General features: G+C 47.5%; 1 protein-coding gene across 3 annotated transcripts in view; it reads left to right on the top strand.

Moving 5' to 3' along the window:
• The window catches only part of PLXNA2 (plexin A2), a 207751-nt gene that overhangs the window by 15464 nt on the left and 171132 nt on the right, over nt 1-21155 (top strand). Inside the window, exons 2-4 of one of the 3 annotated variants that reach the window (XM_081025608.1) lie at nt 4104-4221; nt 9487-10751; nt 16816-16998. In XM_081025608.1, coding sequence (XP_080881734.1) covers nt 4185-4221; nt 9487-10751; nt 16816-16998 — 1485 coding nt within the window. In that variant the 5' untranslated portion in view covers nt 4104-4184. Of the gene's footprint in view, nt 1-4103; nt 4222-7812; nt 7874-9486; nt 10752-16815; nt 16999-21155 lie in introns of those variants that run through there. The other 2 variants (XM_081025610.1, XM_081025609.1) reach the window with 2 other exon arrangements.

Here is a 21155-nt window from a genome sequence, read left to right as displayed (position 1 = left end):
GGCACTTTCTATCCTGTGTCCTGCTCTCCTGCTATTTCTGTTTCAGAGTCCCTGGCTCTGCTATGGATAATAAGGAGGGGTGAGAAGGCAGGACGTACATTTCCAGTCTCCCTGGAAGGGTTGTTTGGAATTTCTCTGAAAGGTGACTGCCAGCTAGCAACCCTCTTGCCACAAAACACACCTGGATTCCACCTTGTAACACATAACTCCACCTACACCAGCTCCACCCCCAGCCCTGTTCCACTACCAAAATGGGAGCCTCAAGTTTTGACCTTTAAAATAAAGTACTTGCCAAATCTAATTTAACATTCTAGTGAGTCTTTCCAGACCAGAGATAAGAGGCTTTGGTTGAAAAATAAACTCTAAATTGCTAAGCCAAGGTGGAATAGTAAGCATGGGCATCAGAAAGCTCTGCTTCTTAATGGAAGCAGGACTAGTCTAGTTATAGACTAGTTGATAACTAGTCCAGTTATCGACCTTCCTGAGATTCTGTTTTCCATCTGTGAAATGGGGAGAATAATACTCATTTTGCAAGATAATCAAAAAATTTTTCATTGCATATGCACAGAATCTAGTACAGCATGCCGTGCAGCAGGTAGTTAATTAATAATAATAGCTGCTCCTCTTTATTATTTTTGTTATAGAAACAAATGGGAGTTGCTCTTATCCTGTTTCTCCGAAAATAAGACCTAGCCAGACAACCAGCCCTCATGCTGATATTTAAGCCAAGGATATTTAAGACAACTCTATGTGTCTTTTGGAGCAAAAATTAATATAAGACCAGTCTTGTTTTACTATAAGACCAAGTCTGATGATATGATATGATATGATATGATATGATATGATATGATATGATTTTTGCTCCAAAAGACACCTTAGTGCTGATTGTCCGGCTAGGTCTTATTTTCGGGGAAACACAATATTATGCTACTCATCACCCTTAGGGTATGAAGTCTCCGAACATGAATTTAGACTCGATTTAGCAAAGCTATATCCCCACTTTTACTCCTTTGCCTCTTTTGGAAGGAACCTGAGACTTCATTTTCCTGTCCTTGAATCCCATAATGTCTACCAGAACAGCAACCTCCCTACTAGGATGGTTTAAGCAGGGTCCACTTAGAGTCAGAGGAGAACTGGGGTGACTTTTCTGAGCCCCCATAATGCCTAGGGCAGGCTCAGTCTACTGCTCCTAGCCTCAGAGCTCTGCTAACCCGCAAAAATTCTTTCTACCCCAGGGATGAGGTGGCCACGGCAAGGTGGCACTCCTCCCTGGCTGTCCCCCAGAGGGGGTTGAAGAGGGCAGAGCCCACATGGGTGGGTGGGGGAAACAGAGTATGGGGGGAGGCAGCTTCTTGAAATTGATTGCTCTTGTACTTTAGTTTATACCATGGGCTTTCTCAGCATTGCCCGGGTAGCGACCTTTAGATAATAAAGGGAATTCTGGGAGATTTCTGACAGGGCCATGACATATGGGGCAGGTCTGCAGGGTCAGGCGTGTATCTCCCTGCTCCTGGCCCCAGGGTAATGAATCGTGTTTTGACTTTGCAAAGCCAGCCTAGCCAGTGCCCCCTCCCCTTCGCAACCCCTCAAGTGAATAAGTGTCTTTGGAACCCGTCATAATTCAGGGAGACAACTCCAAACTTTTACAGCCTGTGAGAGCAGAGGACAAACACTGGATGTTTTGCTAAGGCCCTGGGAGAGCTGGTAGGGTTTCCAGGGTTCGATCAGAGCCCACTGGGAGACCTGGGGGGAAAGTAGCAGAGAACCATCCCTAGTCTGAAAAGGCAGGGCTTCCCGGGACAGGCAGGAGTGGGAGCTGCATGGGATTGGAGGGAGGTCACTCCCTGGGCATCACAAAATATCCCATAAGGTTTTTGGGGTGTGACAAGTGACACTGACTCTTCTGGGCAGGAGCAGAAGAACCAGGTGGAGGGGGCCAAAAGGCCAGGAACCACTCTGCGGGAAAAGCCCAGCATTAATCCCCCTGGGGAGAAAGCTGGGAGAGACAGCAAGTGGATTCTCTGGGCTGAGGTGTGCTGCCTTCAATCCTCACAGAGATATTAGAAGATCTACCTCTTCAAGCGTGTTGGCCCTGGGATGGCTCATACCCCCCACCCCCTCGATACAAGCATGTGTGCTTGCACATGCAACCCCACACACCCCTTTTCTCTAAAAGAACAATCCCTGAGCCAAGCTGCTAGAGTACATTACTCCTTCCTGCTAGGTTAGTCTGCGAGGGCTACTTGAAGAAAGTACCACAGACTGAGTGGCTTAAATAACAGAAATGTATTGTCTCACAGTTCTGGAGGTTAGAAGTCAAGGTGTCGGCCGGTTGGTTCCTTCTGACGGCCATGAAGGAAGGATCTGTTCCAGGTCTCTTTCCTTGGCTTGTAGATACCCTCTTCTCCCTGTGTCTCTTCACATCATCTCCTATCTGTGCCTATCTATCTCTGTGTCTGAATTTCCTAATCCAACACTCAGTTGGATTAGGATCTTTCCTAATGACTTCATTTTAAGTTGATTACCTCTTTAAGACCCTATGTCCAAATACAGTCACATTCTGAGGTACTAGGGGTTAGGACTTCAACATATAAATTTTGGGGGACACAATTCAATCCATAACACCTGCCATCCTGACTTTCTTGCCAACATCTAGCCCCTGCATTTTACCCTGTCACCCTGTCTGCCCACCATGCCATTTGGGAGGTAGAGTCCATCACTGTCACGCACTCACGTGGAATGCAAGGGCCCATGGCCAGACAACAGAGCCACACACAGCTCTGGTCACACAGCCTTTTACTGCCTCACCACCTGGAATATGGGTTCTTCCCTCACTGCTGAGTGGACTGTTAGAAACTTCCTGAGTTTTCTTCACTTCCTCGTTGGTCATTGGAGAGTGGATCTGGTTTATCCACTTGTGTGAAAGGAATTACATAGAAAGACAAGTGGGGGAGCTCTCTTCTCATGTTGAGAGAAAGTGGCTGGATAGAAATTGTCACCAAAAGTTCTGTTGACACACACTGGGGGTGGGGGACAAGGGAGCGCAGTATCATCTGTTTCACCTTCTCAGGGAAGGAAGCCAAGAGGGCATGTAGACAGATGCCTGTTTGTTTTCCTTCCCTGTCTCCCCTCACCTTCCTTCTCTCTCGCTCTGGGGCGAGGTGTAGCCACTTAGCTTCACCTAACAGCACAGAGTCTGGGGAGAAAATGACATTCGATTAATGAAGCAAATGCAGCTGGTATAGCAGTGATATCTAAATTGTTCCTTTGGTCCCGTTATTTTCTGTAAGAAATTCCCCCTCTCCCCACCCCCACCCCCTTTTCCTTTTAAATCGTGTGCATAAAATACGCTAATAACAATCTTTGGTGTCTGTGCATGAGTGACAGCTGAAATAAGAAAAAGACTAATCGTACCTCCCGCAGCCCTGTCACATGGAGATTAAATGAGTCTCTCTCTCCCTCCCTGCTCACCACCCCTCTCCCCTACTCTCTCCTCTCTCTCATGGTCTCTTCTCAATGAGAATCATGGGCATTTGAATAATAATATTATAGACACCATCAGGGTGACAGTGGGAAAAAATTCAGCTCAAACCCATGATTATTCCTTCAATCTAATAATTATTTAAATACCAGATAACTCCTTTCACTCTAATTGAGGCCTTTCAGCTGCCAGCATTCCCCAAGGCCTTTGCTTTCGCCCTCTCGCTCACCTTGTGCTACCAACGTGCCTGGACTACCTCTGAGGTCGGTGTTAGACAGTGACGCTTGGAATGTTTGCATGTACGACCGCGCAAATGACATTAAGTTGGCTCCTTCAGGGTCACTCCACCCACAGGGAACAAGTTGGGCCCCACAATATCACAGTTAGACATTTTATCCTCGTAGACTTTAATTCATAGACATCTTATGCCAAAAGGAGCTCTCTGAGGTCATTGGGACCAATCCCCTGCCTCTGGGTAAACTTTTTCCTGGACAGCTGTCAGGAAAATTCACTGTCAGAAAACTTCATAATCTCCTTGGCAGTATGCCCCAGGGATCATCTCTGGATAGGATGCCCCCCCTCCACTTTAACATCTAACTTTAGCTCCTTCTGCTACATACAGTTCTAACTCTTTGGGAAGAAGAGGCTTCCTGTGATTATACTCCATCTGATCTGTCTGTGAGGCGGTCTATAACGCAGAGGGATGTGGCACAGGACACCGTGGCCCCCCAAGTCACAGCGTAAGTGCCATACTTGTGTGTGACTACTACCTGGGCCTGCCCTGGGCCTGGAGTATGTCAGAGGCCATTCTCCCTAACACAGATGGAAGCCGTTCTGAGAGTGCCTCTCTGCCTCGTAATCTCCTGTCTCCTTGAGCCTGCCTTGCAGACCACCTCTTTGTCCAGGCCCAGAGCCAGGCTCAGTTCTGCCCATCATGGGGCCACCTCCATCAAAACACCTTCTTTCCCAAAACAGGGCAACCTCAAGGCAGAACATAACTGAATCCCAGGACCTTTTCGCCTCCTACAGAGGAAACACTAGACTTTTTGCAGAGCTCTGATTGCAGCCTGACTCGTTTTGGATGACCTTGGACAATTCATTTCCTTTCCACGGGTTTTGGTTTCTTCATCTAAATATAAGTCATAGATTGTAGTAATCATATAATCTTCTTCATCATTGGCCCTGAATTGCTGCTTTAAAGATGCTGCTAATTGGAAAGGAGAGCTGGGGGAGAGGACAAACCTCCCTCACTCCACCATGCGAGAAGATGGAAGTGGGGTGAATTCCAAATGCGGTTGCTCACTCCTTCTCTGACTTCATAGCCCTTGTCGCCATGCTTCCTTTTTCTCTGTCACCATCTGGCTCCTTGGGATCCTGGCTGTGTAAGCCACCTAGTAGGTGCAGTCATAATAATGGGTACCTTCTACTGCTGTTATGAAAAATATCATAGCCAGGATGGTGCTGGTGACAGTGCTGGTGATGACAGTGCAGGTGGTAATGAGGAAGGTGGTGACAGTGATGACAGAAAGAAATGGTGCTGATGGTAGAGCTATTGATGGGCCCAAGGCTGTGAGATCTACTATCGTGAACTTTGAATCAATTTGGCAAAATCATATCCTGACTCGAATTCCTCGTCCTACCAGCTCCTTAGGCAATAAGGGAGACTAGTGAAAGCATAGAGGCATATGCACCCGGATCTCCTGGAAAAGGCAACAAAGCAGGTCAGCAGGGTGGCGAGAATCCTGCACAGAGCTGAACTGAATGTCGTTTCCTCCCTGCTTTGCCACTGAGACTGCAGCAGCTGATCAGGAAGGTATTAATGCCTCCACTGGCTGTCACCAACACCTGCCTTTTGAATTCTGATCAGGGTGGGAGTGTCATCAGGTCCTCCAAATAAAATATTTAGCGACACTTGCTTCCCAAAGAGGCAAGCATGGCCTCTGCTTGGCATCAGGAGCACTCAGAGTAAGATGTCCTGGGGGGCTCCGCCAGTAGGGTGAGCGTCCCAGAGCCACGTGTCCTGGTTGGAGACTTGGGGTCAGGGAGAGGGAAACTGGTAGGAGAACAAAGACTAGACAAGTTTTGTCTATTGAGAAGGCATGTGACAAAGTGACTTCATGAACTGGACAGATAGTGGAAAAGTGACAGAAAGAAGGAAGCATCATTAAGAGGAAACACCTGAGGTTGACATTAGAAGAAAATTGGGGTGAGGAGGAAATGCTATCTGTACAAAATCATAGGCATACGTTCTCTGGCTTCTACCAAAGTGAGAATGGACAATCCATTCTAAAGTAAATCATGGAATGGATGGAGATAAAGAGCCGGAAATATTAAATAAATTACTACTACTAAAGATAAATGTATAATGAGAACTTAAAATGGGCTGGGCATTGTTCTAAGTGCTTTATATGTATTAACTGACTTCATAATAATAATTTTATGAGGCAGATGCTGGTGGTAATCCGTTTTATGTAGATAGTGAGATAGTATCACAGAATGCCTAAGGACCTTGACCAAGTTTACACAGGTATCAGCTCTGTTTGACTCCAAGCATCTAAGTTCAGGGTTCATGCATTTAACCATTGTACCACACAGCTTCTCACCAGAGATTAAAATGGGGTGTCCATCCCCCTTCTTCTGAGCTCAAATAGGAGACTTGATGTTTGCCAGCTGGGCCCTGCTTTACAACAGCTACCTGGTTACATCAGCTTTGACGTGGGAAGACAGAAGCCCTCATCTGGCTGTTGAAGTCAATTTTCCCTGTGAAACCACACTCCTAACGTAGAGTGAACCTTCCCTGCCACCCCTGCACTGCAGGAAACCAGGCTGCCTCTTGACTCCAGCCCACCAGTTGCTGCTACTCCTAGATGGGTGATCCTTGAGCCCCATGGGATGAATCCACTTGGCTCATCACCAGGAACAGTCTGACCCAGAATAGACGAGATTGAGGAGTAAGGGAAAAACAGCCCAACTATAGTGGTCTGCTGAGAATTCCTGGCCTAACCGGCTTTACCAGGTAGGATGGAAGGATCTCAGCGCTATCTCAATCGCAGACTCTAGAAACTGAAAGAAGCAAGCCTCAAGGTATTATTTCTTCTGAAAAAAGAAATCTTACAAACTGGCTAATTTAAATACCCTTTGTTTTAAGATCAAGAAATAGGCTCAGAGATGCTAGACCAATCTAAAGCCATGCAACTTATGGGTGACACTGGCAGGATTTGAATCCAGGGATCCCACGGCCCCCACTCTTCCTCTTGCCCCATGACTTCATGCTTTCTAACCTCCAGGCCAATTTTCCCATTTATAGTTCAACTCTTAGAATCCTGCACCTCTGCCATCTTCCCTGGAGGCTGCAGAAAGGTTATGCTGGGACTTGTGCAGTAGTATGATAGAGACGATCACCTCTTTCCTTTGACACATTGAACCCCTTCACCAGATCAGGGAGAGCTGGCGATCAAAGGTCTACCCACAACACTCATTCCCATGGAAAGAAAGAATATGAGCAAAAAGAGAAATCAGGAGCTTTGGCAGGATTCCTGAAAAGCCGCCTCTTGGGGAAGCTTCAGTGAAAATAACTAGAAGTTGAGCATTCAGTGTGTGCCAGCCACCAGGCTAACAGGTCTCCCTGCGTTACCTCTTTTACTCTCATGACAACTGAGAGGTAGGTACTGTAATTATCCCCATTCCACCAGGAAGAGAGATGAGACTTGAATTTGTCGCAAATTTGTCCCCAAACTCTGCCTAACAACAAATCCACTCATGATTCAAACTGTGTGTCAGGGGGATGCTGGGAAGGGAGGCGAGACGGTTGATCTTAATCTTATACTGTGCCCTTTGATGTTATCTCTGCTACCAGGGCCTCCAGCCACAGGCTAAACATATATGTGCATGTATGTTGTGGAGAAGGCAAGAGAGTGCTGTACACAAACTGAGTGCCAGATTATCTCAGAGAGCACTTGTAAAAAGGCAAAATGCAAAGCGCACAACGGTGACAATTATAACCCTCCATAGGGCTCCCAGTGGAAAGCACTGCCCCCAACATGAGGCCAAAGGAGCTTTCTGACTCAGAGACAGGGGCAGGCCTCTTGCAGTTCCTTCTCCAGCTGGGGAATGTGAAATTCTGTTATTTCCTTTCCGCAGCTCCTCTTGAGGAATTCACGTCCTGCTACCGGCCCCAGGACATAGCTAAAAATAAACTCTGGTTTTCAAACTGAAAGCTATCTGTCGGAGGCTTTGCTGGTGTGCGCACTGGGGCCGGAAGGGCTGTGTCGGAGTCCCCTGAGGTCAGCCGGAGCCTCACACTGCTGTTGCCTTCCTCTTTCCAAGGAAGCCCGGGGTCTCATGAGTCACCCCAGAACCCCCGGTGGAGCCTGGTTGGAAGACAGCAGTCAGGTGGGGCCTGCCTCTGGCACCATGATGGCTATCAGGCCCAGGCGGCAGAGCTCAGGTGGAGGAAGGAGAATTTCTGAAGACACAGAGCAAAAATGGTTCAAATTCCCCAGGTGGCATCTGTTCTAATTTTAATCCAGTCCAGCCAGACTGGGCAGTGGAAAGAGATGGGACTCCTAAGCTGCCTTGGAGCCAATTCTCCATCCTTGGTCTGAGTGTGTCCTGCTGCCTCACACACCCAGAGTTCTGTCTGGACTTGTCTGACAAGGGGGCCGGGCAATCTGTCCATCGGGAGAAGAGATTTCTCTGCTAGACGGGTCACTGCCTCCTCCTGCTGCTGCCACTGTCCCTCTCCACACTAGTCAGGAGCAGTGCGTTTAGAGTGAAGGGACAGCTCCTCTCTCCCACTCCCTGCCCAAGAGTCTCCAGAGGTTCTCAGCAGGAGCCCCACTTTGCCCATGGGAGCAGTTTCCTTGGAAAACAGAAAGGCTTTAGAGCCTGGTGGTCCAGAGGGAGGGGAGGAGCAAAGGAGTCAGGGCAGGAGCCTGACTAGGCTCTGGCAGGGCAGGCTGAGGCCCGGAGGTGACTTCATGGATCCTGAAACAGTCCCAAGGCACCAGCACTACTGGAATGAGACTGACCCTCAATGTGACTCCCTTTGCTCCTCTCCACATTTTCCAAACCCAGAACTCTTGTCCAGGTGGCTAAAGCTGGACTCAGATGGCCAGTCCCCGTTAACAAAGAGGCTGATGTCTCCCGTGTCCTGCCTGCAGAGAAGCAGAAGTTAGAGTATTGTCCCCAGGACCTCTGAGGCAGTAGCTGGCATCTTCCTGTCCCACAGAAGAGTGTGTGTGCGGTGGGGGGAGATGGAGGAGGTGCGGTGTCTACTCAACTCCCTGGGGCTGTTCAGGCTTCTGAATGGCACATGTGGGAATCCCAGGCCTATTGGCCACAGCACATTTTACTTTTCTAACAAATTTTAACAGCTAACATCAGGGATTCTTCTTTCTAGAGAGGACAAGTCTGAGGGGCAGTGAGAAACACTGTTTTCAGAAGTCCTTCCCCGTGGAGGACAGAGCATGAGAAAATAAGGAAACAGCCATGTGAGGGAATGGAAGTCTGAAATAAGGAATTTTATTTGTGATATCAGACTCTGGGAGTAGTTGGTCAGGAGAGGCCAAGAGAGGACCTCCCTAACAAGCGTTTAAAAAAAAAAAAAAAAAAGGAGATTTCTACCCAACTGGGAGAGGTCAGACATGACACCTGGGTGGGGAAGACTGGTTTTAGTCCCAACACGGGAATCGACTGGCTCAGTGAACTTAAACAGTCTTTTAATCTCTCTGAGAGATAAAAACGATGTCTTAAGAGCACAGAAATAGAGATGCTTTGTAAAGTAAAAGAAAGGATTTTACAGCGTAAAGGCTGGAGACCAAAATAGATAATAGGATTCCCTGAACAACTCAAAGAGGGAGACAGTATGTTAAAAATAGAAAAACCGACATGCAGAAGGAAGAGATTCTCAGAGCTAGCCAGGGCTGGGACCCTGGGTCAAGCCATACGATTCACTCCTCTCAGGACTTATTTTCCGTCTGACCACCCTGCCTTATATTTTCCAGAACCATGTGAGGGCCGACCCAGGAAGGTGGCGTTGAGTGCTCAGAGGGTCTGCCTCCTCATCCTCGCCCCTCTCAGCATGGAACAGAGGAGGCCCTGGCCACGGGCCACTGAGGTTGATAGCTGGTCTGTGGTCCTGCTCTTAGTGGTCTGGGTGCTGCTGGCACCCCCAGTAACCGGCATGCCTCAGTTGAGCACCTTCCACTCTGAAAACCGTGACTGGACCTTCAACCACTTGACCGTCCACCGAGGGACAGGGGCAGTGTACGTGGGGGCCATCAATCGAGTGTACAAGCTGACGGGCAACCTTACTATGCAAGTGGCTCACAAGACAGGCCCGGAGGAGGACAACAAGGCTTGTTACCCGCCCCTCATCGTGCAGCCCTGCGGCGAGGTGCTCACCCTCACCAACAATGTGAACAAGTTGCTTATCATTGACTACCCCGAGAACCGCTTGCTGGCCTGCGGGAGCCTCTACCAGGGGGTCTGCAAGCTGCTGCGGCTGGATGACCTCTTCATCCTAGTGGAGCCGTCCCACAAGAAGGAACATTACCTGTCCAGTGTCAACAAGACAGGGACGATGTACGGGGTGATTGTGCGCTCCGAGGGGCAGGATGGCAAGCTCTTCATTGGCACCGCCGTGGACGGAAAGCAAGATTACTTCCCGACTCTGTCCAGCAGGAAGCTGCCCCGGGACCCTGAGTCTTCAGCCATGCTCGACTACGAGCTACACAGTGACTTTGTCTCTTCCCTCATCAAGATCCCCTCTGACACGCTGGCCCTGGTCTCCCACTTTGATATCTTCTACATTTATGGTTTCGCCAGTGGAGGCTTTGTCTACTTCCTCACCGTCCAACCTGAGACCCCTGAGGGTGTGGCCATCAACTCAGCTGGAGACCTCTTCTACACCTCACGCATCGTGCGGCTCTGCAAGGATGACCCCAAGTTTCACTCGTATGTGTCCCTGCCCTTTGGCTGCACTCGCGCTGGGGTGGAATACCGTCTCCTGCAGGCTGCTTACCTGGCCAAGCCCGGAGACTCCCTAGCCCAGGCTTTCAATATCAGCAGCCAGGATGACGTGCTCTTTGCCATCTTCTCCAAAGGGCAGAAGCAGTATCACCACCCGCCTGATGACTCTGCACTCTGTGCCTTCCCCATCCGAGCCATCAACTTGCAGATAAAGGAGCGCCTGCAGTCCTGCTACCAGGGCGAAGGCAACCTGGAGCTTAACTGGCTGCTGGGGAAGGACGTCCAGTGCACCAAGGCGGTAAGGAGGGCTCACCCCGCTCAACTCCTGATCCGGAGTTCAAGCTCCGACTGTCCTGCCTGTCCCCGGTGCACACCCTGCTCCGGGACCACCCGGGCTTGAAATGAGAGAGGTTTCCAGGTTCACCTGATCAGGTGGTGGCTAGTAACCAGAGTCTGACGTGTACCAGACACGCAGAGCATGTTTGCTGATCCAACCATTGAGTCATTCCAAATACAGTGACCCTTGAACAACAGGCATTAGGCGCAATGACAACCTGCACAGTCAAAAATTGGTGTATAACTTCGACCCCCCACAAAACCTTAATTAATGGCCTACTGTTGACTGGAAGCCTTCTGATAACATAAACAGTCAATTAACACATATTTTGTATGTTATATGTATCATATACTGTATTCTTACAATAAAGTAAGCTAGAGGAAAACAAATGTGATTAAGAAAATCATAAGGAAGAGAAAACATATTTACAGTATTTATTAAAAAAAATATATGAGTAAGTATACCTGTACAGTTCAAATCCATGTTGTTCCAGGGTCAACTGGTTAACTGTGTGTGTGTGTGTGTGTGTGTGTGTGTGTGTGTATACCTAGAGGGCCTATCACACCAGGCACGGTTGTGGGCACTGTTGGCTTCAACGGTGAACCATACAGCAAAGCTCCCTGCCCTCATGGAGCTTTCCTTAGTGAGGCAAGACAAATAAACACATGAAACATGGAGTCTGTCAAATGCTGATAACTGCTATAGGGAAAAATAAAGCCGGAAAAGGGAAGAGGCAGGACCCAAGGGGATTGACTCATTGACAAAGTCATCTTCGAGCTAAGATTGAGGAAAGTAAAGAAGTGAGCCATATGAGTATCTGCAGAAAACTTTCCAGAAAGAGGGAGCAGCAAGTGTAAAGAATTCAGAGCATGCCTGGAGTGTGTGAGGAATAACAAGGAGGCCACTGCAGCTGGATCAGCACATGTGGGAGAAAGAGTGGCAGGAGATTTGGCCGGTTAGAGGTCACAGAGACCAGATCATGTCCATGTAGGGCCTTGTGAAGCCAAGTGAAGGGGTTGAGTAGGCAGGTGGATATGGAAGTCAGAGGAGAGAAAAGAAAGTTGCGCTTGACTGGTAGATTGAAAACTGGGGAAATGTAATCAGGTGTCTGGGCACAGGGAAAAGAACAGAGGAAGAGGAGCTCAGGATGTAGACTAGAGGACTCCAGAGACAAGAAAATCAGTGGTGAGCACTGTCCTGTCGGAGGGCCAAGTTCCTGCCATCTAAGTGGTCACCATGATCCACTCATCCGTCCATCCATCCATCCGTATGTCCGTCCGTCCGTCCGTCCGTCCATCCATCCATCCATCCATCCACCCACCCATCCATCCACCCACCCATCCATCCACCCACCCACCCGTCCATCCGTCCGTCCGTCCATCCATCCGTCTGTCAGTCCATCCGTCCGTCCGTCCATCCATCCATCCATCCATCCATCCATCCATCCTTCCATCTTTCCATACATTTATACTTTCCTCAATCCATCCATCACACATCCTTCCATCCATTTAAAAAAAGGGGTATTGAAGATATTCCAAGTGCCCTGCACTGTACCGGGCTCTAGGGATAACAAACATAAAAAGACACGATTATCACTCTCACATATCTCATAAGGAGAAGGAGAGGGAGAGAGAGAGAAAGAGCTAGCAATATAATATAATGGCTCAGAGTTTGGGCTTCAGAGGTAAAGCCCACAGTTCAAATTCTATCTGTGCTGATTCTTGGCTTCAGAAGTAACTTAACATCTCTCTCTACGTTATCATCTGTTACCATCTGAGAAATGAGAATCATAATGCCTACTTCACGGGATGACCAGATGAAATAATATATGTCAAGACTAACACCATGCCTAGCATGCTAGGCTTACCATTATTAGTTAACTGCTATGCCATGTGACAAGTGCTAAGATAGATTTCTGTGCAAAGTGCTGTGGACTCTGGATCTGCAGCTTGGGGAAAAATCTGAGGCCAAAGGGCCCATACAGCTGCCTTCCAAGTACCCTAAATTGAAGGTACCTGCCATTGGGACCAAAACCACTTCTTAAAGCAAGAAAACAGATTATTCCTAGTCTATACTTCTGTTCCCACCATCATTTGCTTGGTATGATAGGAGAGTGGTTAAAGTTAAGACAATAGGCTTTGAAGTCCAACAGATTTATATTTAAAAATCAGTTCTGCCACTTAAAATCGTGTGACTTTGGACCTGCTCTGAGCTGTAATTTTTTCATCTTTAAATAGAGATAATAGTACCCTCTTTTATGGTTATTATGAAGATCAAACAGAAAATGTGTGTAAAATGCTTAGCACAATACCTGACACATAATAAGCATTCAATAAATGGCAGCTATAATTATTAATATTAGTCATAACAATAAAGAACCAGCTATTTGCTGTTATTTCACTTTTGTAAAATTAGGAGGTTGAACTAGATAATCTCCAAATCTTTATGGCACTAAAATTCTATAACCTATGGCCCTAATCAGTCAGGAAAAGTGGCGAGGAAATGAAAGGGTTAACCCTCTTGCAGAGTCCTGCCTGATTGCCCAGAGGGGGCCTTGTCAGGAGGAAACTGCTGATTCCTGCCTGCTTCTGAACCAGGGAAGAGGAAGCCTACACCCTTCTCTGGCTCCAGTGGCTCGCAGAGAGACAAGCCTGGGCTAGTGACCAAAGAGCAGCAAAGACACTGGGAGAGAGGTTACAGCAGGTAGGACCAGGGTCTCAGAGAAAACAGCCCCTCACCATCATCCCCCACCTTTATCCCAGGCTCCCAGCATCACTTATCTGGTGCAGCCTTTACAGCAGTAAGGACAGAGGCTGTAATAGGAGGGGCACCTTATAATCCAAGGAGTCCCAGACTCAGGGACCCAGAAACACTTGGTGGCTTTAGAGGGGGTTAAGGATTAGTGAGAGAAGCTGTAGTCTTAGGGCTTAATTTTAACATGATCTCTGGGCTAACATTGATCTCTCAGATGAAGGGTATAAGGTCTGTCCCCAGAAAAGGGAGGAGGAAGGGGACTATCATTCATTGAAAAGCAGCTCTGTATTAAAGCCTGTTCTGGGTAATTTAAGTTTTATCTCACTTGACCCTCAAAATGACCCTATGAAACAAGGATTATCATCCCCATTTGACAGATGGGAAAACAAAGGCTCACAAAGACTAAATTGATTAAATCCACACAACTATTAAGGATAAAGCAAGGACTTGAATTCATTTCAGCCCATATAACTTCTCCGTCCAAGGTATTTCTGTCTAGTCATGTCACTTTAAGGAAAGCCTTATTTCAAGATCTCACCATTTGAGCAAAAGTAAAAGAACATCAGGTGTTTGGGAATTACGACAACTTAGAAAACAGAGAAATGCCAACAATCTCAGGAGGTTGGGCTCAGAATAAACCATTTTCCGTATAGTCTAGATTCTATAGTCAGGAGAAATTCACAATCACCAGCAGATTTTGCTTCTGTCATTATTTCTCAGAAGCTTGCTTGGGCTATGCCTGTGCCTTTGTCTACAACCTTACCAGCCCCAGGAGAAAGTGGGAAAGTAACTGAAGCTATGAAATCAAGGACTTTCAGAGCTGAAAGGGAGCTTAATGATTACCTGGCCCAGTCCTTTCACTTTAAAGATGAGAAAACAGAGGCTCAGTGAAGGTACATGAGCCGTCAAGGTCATGGGACTGGATAGTCATAAAGACAGAAGTACATCTCTCCTGTGTCTTACCAGGCCACCTACTGCCTGCGGATTGGGGATGAGAAAGAAAAGCAGAAAATGCAACAAGTTGTAGCTGATTCCTCTGACCTGCCTTTCTAGGGAGCAAGAAATTTCCACATTGGCTTTAGGGATGAGCTGGCATATATTAAACAACTGACTCTATGCAGGCAGTAGGGGTGGTGAGAACCTTGATTAGAAGTGTTTGCCAATTCCCACGGTGTAAATACTCCCACCATAACTGATTTCAAGCTACCAATGTGATGCCACGGAGTGCAGAAGTGTATAGTCATTCCTCATGTCCTGACTTTACTCCCTTCCTAAGAAGCTTATCCCTTCTGCTAGGTGGGGCTCCATTTATTTATTCCAGAGTTTAAGGTCATCCTTAGCCTAAGAGTTAGTCCCCTTTCTTAAAATACACACACACACGGACAGTACCATCATTTCTGCCAGTAGCAAGAGCATACAAAACACCAAGGAATCCCAAGATGTGAGTCTCTGTTTCCTTTGGACCTGAGAAGGGAATGGAAGGGAAGTCCCTTATTTAATAACCACATGCCCTAGCTTATAAACCAATTGTTCCAAGAAAATGAGACTGTCAGTGCGTGATGAGCCAGCCTGTCCTTCTCTGGTAAGGGTGAAAGGAGGAAGTTGAAGGGAATAGGTTGTGAGTTCTCCCTAATGCTTTCTGTGCTTCCCATGATAGTCATTTCCTTCCTCCTCTGGGATGCCTTTCCAGACCCAGAAGGAATAGCTTCCACAGGACTCAGGGCTCTTTCTGGCCCAGAGTCTGCAGCCTTTGCCCACAGGCTTCCATGTTGTGCAGTCAACTAGGGCATTTCAGAGGACCCTTCATGGGCCAGCCCCAGGAGAGAAACTGTACAGAGAACAACAACCCTTTGGCAGCCCCGAAGCATACAGTCTTTTCAATGTTTTTTTTGCTTTGTTTGTTTTTAAAGATTTTATTGGGGAAGGGGAACAGGACTTTATTGGGGAACAGTGTGTACTTCCAGGACTTTTTTTTTTTTCCAAGTCAAGTTGTTGTCCTTTCAGTCTTAGTTGTGGAGGGCACAGCTCAGCTCCAGGTCCAGTTGCCGTTGCTAGTTGCAGGGGGCACAGCCCACCATCCCTTGCAGGATTCAAGGAATTGAACTGGCAACTTTGTGGTTGAGAGCCCACTGGTCCATGAGGGAATCGAACCAGCAGCCTTCGGAGTTAGGAGCATGAAGCTCCAACTGCCTGAGCCACCGGGCCAGCCCTTTTTTTTTTTTTTTTTTTAACTGGATGAGATCTTAGAAGTAATCTATTTAGCATTCTCTTTTAACATCCCCGAAGAGGATGTCATTGGCCCAAGTTTATACAACCACTTAGCTATAGGGCAGAGGCTAGAATTCAGGTCTGCCAGCTATTTTTCTGTCCAGCTATTTTTTCATTTGTTTAAGGTGATCTTTCAAAGTTTCCACAGTCTCTCCTGAAAGATCACTCTTTACAGAGGTACATCACTACTCCTTTCAAAAATCTAGTAATAGGAAGAACATCACCTCCAGAATTTTCTTTCATTTCTTTCTTCCTGAACACGTACAATAGTGGAAATCATTGCACAACTTAACAAAACTCTTTTGCCTGCATTGTTTCATTTGCTCCTCAAAAATTCTCGCAGAAAGGTACACAGGTAGTACGACACATGGAGGTTTATGTAGGTTAAGTAATTTTTTCAAAATATAAGTTTCTGTTCAATATTAGGATGAACCTTATCCTAATACTGAACAGAACCTTGTATTTTGGGAGAATCAATTTATCCCCAGTATAGGATGTGGTGAATAGTTGACTGGCTTAAAATTATTTAGGCCCCATGGGAGACCCAAAGGGAGTCCTTGCAGCCCAAGAAACAAATAAGAAATCTTCTCCAGGCTAGTAGAAATCCTGGGATGTTGCCTCTAGACTAATTCTCCACCGTCTAAATAGAAAGACCTACACAGAATGGCATGGTCCACAGGGACATTAAAATGACCAGAAAATTAGTTTAAGCAATCAGCTTTACAAATTACCCCTGGGCCTCTTGGCAAAACAGCAAATAGGTGACTACAGGTGAATGAAACAGGCTGCTTGTTCCTCTCTCTGGTTTCACAGGAGTCATTATGGGATTTGTGGGTCAGTTGGTGAGATATTATTGTTTATAGCATGTGTAAAGACCTTGCTCCCCGTATCTGTACCTCTCTGAAGCCTGCTGTTCTAGGGCTGGTGGTTGGGGGCGGGCTAGTGTAGAGTGACTGCCATGCCTCTGCTGCTATTCACCCTAATTCCCTCCCCTTTCCTTTAGCCGGTCCCCATAGATGACAACTTCTGTGGACTGGACATCAACCAACCTCTTGGAGGCTCCACTCCAGTGGAGGGCCTGACCCTGTATACCACCAGCCGGGACCGCATGACCTCAGTGGCCTCGTACGTTTACAATGGCTACAGTGTGGTTTTTGTGGGGACTAAGAGTGGCAAGCTGAAAAAGGTAAGAGTCTGTGAGCTCACACATCCCAATGCCATTCAGCTCCTCAGCTAGGAGCCCTTTCTGGAAGGTAGCTGTTTTGGGACATTTAACTACTGGCAACTCTTAATTTTCTTGATGGAAGATGTCGGGTAGGGGAGTAGATAAGGGTTCATATTTGCTTATCTTCTAGCAGCTTTCCCTAGCCGTTAGTTAACAAGTATCTAGGGAATGCAAACATATTTCAATATTGCCCAAACTTCAAGGAATTAGGAAGGTGCATCTGCCTAAGGAAGAAGAATACTTCACTCTTCATCTCCAAGTCAAGTAGAACTGACAAATTCCTCCCCATGGCTTGGGGAGTTGATTATACCGGTCAAAGTCTTCGTTGAGTTGAAAGCAGCTGGTTGAAGCAGATTATGGGTCTCCATTCTAAGAACACAGGCAAATAGTGGGGTTGCTCTCTCATGGCATATGTTGCCTGGGTAAGATGCCATTCTCCTCTCTTTCCTTTTCCTGCAATCACAGACTCTTCTATACCTCTCTACTCCCACCCTCCAAGACCTGAGCTGCCAGGAGGAAATAGACTACTTACCCTGTGCCTGCCCTGGGCACCTCTGCCCGCTGGATGGCACGGGCTGTGTAGGGCGGGCAGCACGGGCAACGTCTTGTGCGGCAGACTGAAGCCAGCAGCTTGTATCTGCTTGTCTAGTGCTTACAGCGTGGAGACGAGCACAGTCTGGTTCATTATGTGGGATTACAGCAGGCCACATTCTTTCCGGTGCCAGCTCATCCCCTTTTCCCAAGCTTACCCTCCTGCCACCTTTCCCCAGGCCCTCCATCTGTGGATCAAGGTACATGCAAGATCTTACCGCATCTCACCCTTGACGTTGACATCACCCCTGTAGCCCTTTCCTCCTAATCCATTTAGAGCCTGGGAGAGATGTCGTTTGGGATATGGAAGGAGCGTGGCAGGGAGGGAGGCTGAGGAAGAACTTCCATGTTCTGCTTGTTCTGAGCTGCTGCCAGAGGAGGTAAGAAAACTGGTCTGGGTTTATGTGGAAGTGCTGAACCTTCCAGATCTCTTCTGGTTCTCATGAGACTAAGGCCCTTTAACCCTTTTCTCACTCTCTGGAGAGGTGCCTACCTGTTTCTGTCCTGTGCCCTCTACTCTGGCTGGGACTGGACCCTGGCTGGCCTTGTACCCACTTGGAAGAAAGCATGAGTGTGGTCCCTGCGTTTGCTTTCCAAAAATGGGGGAGGAAGGGAGCTGCCGTATGAGGTTCCACTAAGATTTAAACGTGGCATATTCCACCAGGACAGGGTTCAACTTGGAACCCTGAGGCTGGCTACTTCCCTGCTCAGCTGGCTTACCTGTACAGTTGGGTAGACTGCACCTGGCACAGAGACCGTGGGCCAAGGGGCCTGTTGACGTTGAAATCTAGCCTCAGCTTTTCCTGTCAAGCCGTGTACCCTAGGGTATACATATCCACACAGAGGGGCTCCTCTTACGAACCTGTCTGCCATAGAAACCACCTTTTTCTAAATTGCACAGAGGCTTTCTCGGGCCAGTGGTAGGCACAAGTCTGGATCATTCATTTGACTCTGTCTCCTTTATTCTCTTGAAAGTTTTATTAAAGGCAGAGGTCATACTTACATTTTTTCCTTCTTCCTACCTAATCCTTTTACTGTGTGATCACACATGGGACAGGCCCCAATAGTGGTTTGAAAAATAGGACTATTCTCTAAGGAAACTTAGAGATCATCTGCCCAATACTCTTAATTATTCATCAGGGAAACTGAGGCCCAAGGAAGAAAAGTGACTTGTCCAAGCATAGACACTAGGACAAGTTGCTTCTTGCCCTGACACCCAATTTGGCACTATTTTTACTTAAAGAAGCAGCCACAGAGTACAGAAATGGAGGCTGAGAACAGTTTTCGGGTTCAGGCCAGGGGCCGGTGCCTCAACTATCTTCGGTCCCAGATCTGAGTTGTGGCCTTAATCTTTGCTAAATGTGTGGATGAGGACTGATTAAAGGAAGAACAACCCAGCCAGATTCAAAGGGACCCTTGTCCTGACCTTCCCCATATCTCTGCGCATCTTGCACAGCACAGGGGGCTCTTAGGGCATCTTTCCAAGCAAGCTGAGTTCTCTGAACCCTGGCAGACAAGTTGCTGTGGAGGCAAGTCAGTGGGTTCAAGGTCAAGACCGGGGGCAAGCCTGTCTGCAGCGTGTTCCATCCTGCAAGTTGGCTATTCCTTCTCACTCTTTGCTTCACCATTTTTTGACCGTTTCTATGAGCTCATGGTACCCCTCCTTCTCCTCCATGCAACTCGCCCTTCCTTTCTGCCCACACTCTTCTGAGGCACCTGGTACTCACACCCCAGCTCCCTCTGGCCTCTTATTTACCCACCCATCACTATCCAGAGAAACGCCCATGAGGAATTTATGGAATGTCCCTAGGAAACCCTACCATGGTCCAGATCCCATAGCTCTTTCAACACAGGAAGGAAAATAAAGGAAAAAAAAAAAAAAAACACTAAGAGTTGGGAGAGGGGAGGGAAGCAGGCTGTCAGAACTCCCCACTTCTTCCCTGCCTGACCAGGCGTCTCTCAGACTGCCCAGCCCTCATCCACTGCAGCCCATAGGAACAGGATGTTCCTGAGTGGGACACTTAGAGGAAGCAGAGACTCATGAGTAGTGCTTGACCATGAGGTGTGATTATGCTCTGTGTCACATACTTGCTCCTATACTCTTCCCAGCTAGACACGGGGAGACTATCACAGGTGAAGCCACTGCCTCTGAACCACAGACACGCAGAGGAAGAGGCAGAGAAAGGCAGGACCTCAAAACCAAGATGTGAGATGTGTAATATTGGAATCAGCTAAGTGTCGGTGCATGACCAGTGGTAAGAATACAGGCAAAGATTCACCACAGGGATGGAACAATTCCAGAGAAACCAGCTGCAATAGAGCAATCCATCTGGAAGGCTTTATCAGGGAGGACAATTACCAGGTATTGCTTAGAGGCTGAATGAGTCAGATAAATGGATGAGTTGAGGTGTGGGAGAAGGGCATCCTAGACCTTGGCTGCCATAATGAATAGATGTGAAGCATGTGCAAAGGGGTTCTAGAGTGCATGGAGGGGTCTGGAGGACCTGGTGCGGTAGAAGGTAGGGACAAAGTGCCATAAGATCGAACGCTAAGAGGAGCAAGTGAGCAGGACCTTGGGGTTTTCACTCGCTACATCATTGACATGCGTCAACTGTGTGATACAGCTCTAGCGAAGTTAGTCAGTCTTCACCACACTAACAGAAGGACAATTTCCAGGACGTGACAAGTGGCTCCACAATGGAGACGTTGTAAGAGGGCATTAAGCCAAAATGTGACATAAACAAGACCTGGAAGGATGTGGGAATCATGCTGCATTAAGAGTATATTTAAAAGGACGTTAAGCCAAGGTAAGAAGAGCAAAGGAGGAGACGAAACAGTTTTCTTCAGATACTGTAATTTACCAAGCACTTATTATGTGTCAGGTGTTATTCTAAGAGTTTTATATCTATTAACTCACTTAATCTTTATATAACTCCATGAGGTAGGTGCTATTATCACCTCCATTCTACAGCGAAGGAAATAGAGGCCAAGAAAGATAAAGAAATGTGTCCAAGTCCACATGACAGAGTCAGGATTTGAACCTTGACCGTCTGGTTTCACAATCTGCATGTTTATCCTCTAAGCTGTGAAAGATGAATCAGATTTATTTAGTGTAGCCCCAGAGGGCTGAATAAAACCAATGGGTAGGAGTGGCAGTAGATTAGCTTTCCACTTAATATAAGGAAGAAGTTTCTTGCAGTCAAACTGTCCCATAATGGAAAGCCTTGACTCAAGAGGCAGTGAGCTCTCAATCACTGGAAATATTCAAGCAGAGACAGGATGATCACGGGTCAGGGAAGCTGTCGATGGGGCTGCTGCACTGACCACATGACATTTTCAATTTTGCCGTTATTCTTTCTCTGACTCCTTTGGTAGGAATGGGTGATAAGGGAGGGCAGGCTGTGGCAGAGTGGAGAAGGGACAGGGAAGCCAAGGCACCCTGGGTATGGGCTTTGAGGGCATGCCTGGATTCCAGCTTGCCTTCAAAGTGTGGTGGAAGCCCCTCAGGGTCAAGGAGGAGGTGCGTG

Source organism: Rhinolophus hipposideros, assembly GCF_964194185.1.
Source record: "Rhinolophus hipposideros genome assembly, chromosome: 19".
NCBI classification, from domain to species: domain Eukaryota; kingdom Metazoa; phylum Chordata; class Mammalia; order Chiroptera; family Rhinolophidae; genus Rhinolophus; species Rhinolophus hipposideros.
The sequence above is the reverse complement of the archived record's forward strand: the minus strand, read 5'-3'. Positions and strand labels throughout refer to the sequence as shown.